Source organism: Schistosoma haematobium, chromosome 4, assembly GCF_000699445.3.
Source record: "Schistosoma haematobium chromosome 4, whole genome shotgun sequence".
Lineage (NCBI taxonomy): Eukaryota > Metazoa > Platyhelminthes > Trematoda > Strigeidida > Schistosomatidae > Schistosoma > Schistosoma haematobium.
In genome coordinates this window covers 33,149,730-33,153,232 of record NC_067199.1, presented here as the reverse complement: position 1 = coordinate 33,153,232, position 3,503 = coordinate 33,149,730, and the positions used below count along the sequence as shown (strand labels likewise).

The window sequence follows — 3,503 nt, the reverse complement described above, 5'->3', positions numbered from 1 at the left end:
TCACTGTTATGTACTTGTACAAACTGTCAAGAGAAAAATGTGCTGTTCAACATACTAAAAAAAATCATGACATTTGGCAGTAAATAGATTATAATCATGAAACTTAATTAAAATCAAACAAAATCACTACACCACTATAGAAATAAATAACTAAGGACAGGACCACAATTTATGAAAGGACCAATCAGACTTAAAGTGGCGAGTTTAGCATTTTGATGTGAAGTTCAACCATTCCTATGGCTAAATAAGAGATGGGATACGTGTCTGTAGACAACTATACTAAGATCGTCCACCGACCTAATAAGTGAATCATCTCTACCCTACACAAGATGAAGCTCTCACAATAATTCAAGAAACCGTAAACAAGATTATGAGCTGTACTCACTTTGTCGGAAATATTAGTTTCGACCCAATAGATTAGAATCTCCCATAACACGGCAGTATTACGTCAGTGAACAGACAATAGTTGCCATGGTGACAGCCTACAACCTGAGGCGCCTCAATTAAAACCAAGAACCGAGCGGCCATTGGTGTGAACTGCAACCATTGACCATACGAGAAAGATCACAGTTACTACGCCCGCCTATGCATTAGTACGACCAGCATGTGAACATCACTTACAAGGCTTACTAACTAATCATAATAAAATCTACTTCCCCCACGCTAATAAACACTAGGGATGATAAGTCCACTCCCGCAATCATTTGCATCAATCATACGCACTAGTTGCCAAGTATGTGGTTGTCACTTTACGACATTTCCTCACGTAATTAGTACTTTAATGGAAAAACCGATGTATATACGGCTGTACAGCCTGATGAATCCAGTGAAGAGATCCCTTCACTAAACGCCGTGTTTTTAATAACTAGGTAAACTAGGACAGATTAGCAAGAAAACAAGACAGGCATCTTAGAGTATTATGACTGACACCTTACCCTGTCAAGTTAAAGGAATTCAACGGTCAAGCGCAATATAGTCGGAAAACATCGTTTCGTCCGTATATGCTATGTTCAGTAACAGCTCCAAAAGTGACCATTTTGCGAACAACGAGGTTACTAGAGAACCACCCACAACGACAAATGATAAGAGAACACAAGTGGACATAACTTAGTTTATTAGGACATAATAAGCATAAATCCATATTAAGATGTATAAAAATAAAGTCAAAAATCTAAGTAATAAAGTAACATAATGACAATCATACGTAAACAATAATAAAACAGATGTTTAAAAGGTCAGTACAGAACTAAAGTTGCCTAGGGTACGGGCAGTATCTGATTGTATGGGCATGATCACCGGTCGCATGGCAGTTGGGACATGAGAGTACACGTAACACCGGACACGTCACCCGACCATCTTGATCCCTAACCTGAAAATAACCAATATTGACCACAAATAGTAAACGGTACAATAGTAATGAAAACATTTCTAATGAATAGGTACACGAGGGAAAAAGTATCACTTACTTCATGAGTTATGTATATTTCGGGTAACTCGCCATTGTTCCGGCAAAATGCGCATAGAACATAATCTTCCTCCAACTTTCTGCGAACTGACAGGAATATTTGTTTCAGAGAAGCAGGCATTTCTAACAGGCAAAAAGAGTTAAACCTGCGGACAATGAAGCTTTGTCAAATCACATCCTTACCAAGAGTGAAGTTTTAACGTCTCACGATCCCACTTCTTATTTCTATGGGAAGAACGGGACATTACTCGACGACATCCCGATGCTTTTGATTTACTAGAAAGTATAACAAGAGCTGCCCCAATTGCATCGCGCAGCGGGAAGTCATTCCAGGCACCTAAGTTAGGGAAGAGTAAATAGGGTTCGTCTCAGTTCGATAAAGAAAATATGTCTTAAGGTTAGAGGCGTGATGCCTCGTCCAAATTAGACCCACCTCCATCGATAACCGGATTTGCGGGATACTTCTCACAGAGAAGAGGGCAATCAACTTTTCTAACCGAAATCGACTGGTTGGTTTTGTTAGTGAATAGAGTCTTGTTTACATCACCGCAAGCGACAGGACTATCTACAAAAATAGAATATCCTATAGTAGCAATTCCAAATAACTAGGAATACAGTATTAAAGTAAAATACTTACGATTGAAAATGCCATCTGATCTCGGTAACTGGGTTCCAGATTGAGTACTGTGTCCACGTCCACATAGTTTCTCAAAAGTCTCCATGCAGTTTGATGAACTACCATATGTACTTAATCTAGCAGTATCAAAATCGCGATCTGAAAACAGATGTGATGGTTAGTACTAAGACTACTAAGTAAACATTTTCGAATGGAAATAGTAGAGGAAGTTAGGAACTTACGTGTTGATTTAGTTGTCTTCGGGTACATGGCATGAGAATCTGGACTACGAACAACAGCCGTAATGTTATCTCCAATATGATATCCGCTACCAGAAAGACGATCTGGAGACTCCGGGCTTATTGATAGCTTGTTCAATCCATCCAAGAGTGGGTCACAAAGGGATGGAATGTAACCGGCTACAACAAATTAGTGTTATTGGTTTCGAATCACAGAAGTAACGAACGAATAAAAATCATGGCGACAAGACTCACCACAACCAACATACGCAACATCTGCATCTAAGACTTCAGACTTCTGCGTAGACCACAGGTCATAGCAAGGTGTCCTGCGGAAGTCCAGCATCACTATCGATATCCAAATTTGCATATCGTAATATATGGTTATACTAACCAATAAGATGGAAGCATACTGAAATATTTTCAAGGGAAAAAGCATGCATTTAAGCCAATTAAAAATAAAAATTAATCCTAAAGTATTTAGCCAATAAGGATTAACGATTAGGGCTGGAATCTAATACTGAACAATTTTAGTTTGTGGTTGCATGTTGATTGGTCAATTTGGTTTCTGATCCGATCTGATGCCTTGACAACAAACTAGCTTGTTGATGGATTTTTAAAATGACTCAGTTTTACACCACTAAATTGTGATCTGACGCCGTATGATCCATTTTCTTAACAAAGTAATATGTATAGTGGATTCACCTGATAATATAAAAATACCAACTCAAGTATCACATGGAACCAGTTAATTTGATTTTAAGAGCGTAAATTTAAGGTCTACCGAATGAAGTGCATATGATATAAAATCTGATACCTTTGATTGTTCTAATTTTATTTGCATAATGGTGACTAGTAGTTGTCTGTTTCTCACTAAATGCCAGCACCTGCATTTGTTAATGTTTTTGATAGGAATTGGACCCAAAACTTTGTCTCATAAATCACGATGTAGTTAAGCTAGTATGTTTACCCATAATGAGTTTAAAATAAATTCACCAGTTTAGTTTTAATTGACAAATGGGAAATCCGACTAAAATTCTATGTAATCGTTCCATTTTCTTTCCATTGACACCAAACTGACGTTCTTACAAAAAACAGAACAGTCTTCTAGTGTAGAATATCTTACTATGACAAAATTATAAATATATGATATGTAATAAAAGTTATTGACAATATAAGTAAC

The 3,503-nt window shown here is 37.4% G+C and overlaps 1 protein-coding gene across 2 annotated transcripts; it reads right to left on the bottom strand.

Moving 5' to 3' along the window:
* Window positions 1-1,096: 1,096 nt before the first annotated feature.
* Window positions 1,097-2,891, bottom strand: MS3_00007894 (uncharacterized protein). Of its 2 annotated transcripts, XM_051216233.1 has the most exons (7): window positions 2,576-2,891; window positions 2,324-2,500; window positions 2,103-2,240; window positions 1,899-2,030; window positions 1,649-1,802; window positions 1,467-1,611; window positions 1,097-1,369 (listed from the first exon to the last, which is right to left on the bottom strand). In XM_051216233.1, exons 1-7 carry the CDS (start codon window positions 2,757-2,759, stop codon window positions 1,247-1,249), a joined length of 1,053 nt encoding a protein of 350 aa, XP_051066804.1. In that variant the 5' UTR covers window positions 2,760-2,891; the 3' UTR covers window positions 1,097-1,246. The 2 variants fall into 2 exon arrangements, with proteins under 2 accessions (XP_051066804.1, XP_051066805.1); XM_051216234.1 differs by having other exon boundaries at window positions 1,899-2,070; window positions 2,103-2,673.
* Between the last annotated feature and the right edge of the window lie 612 nt (window positions 2,892-3,503).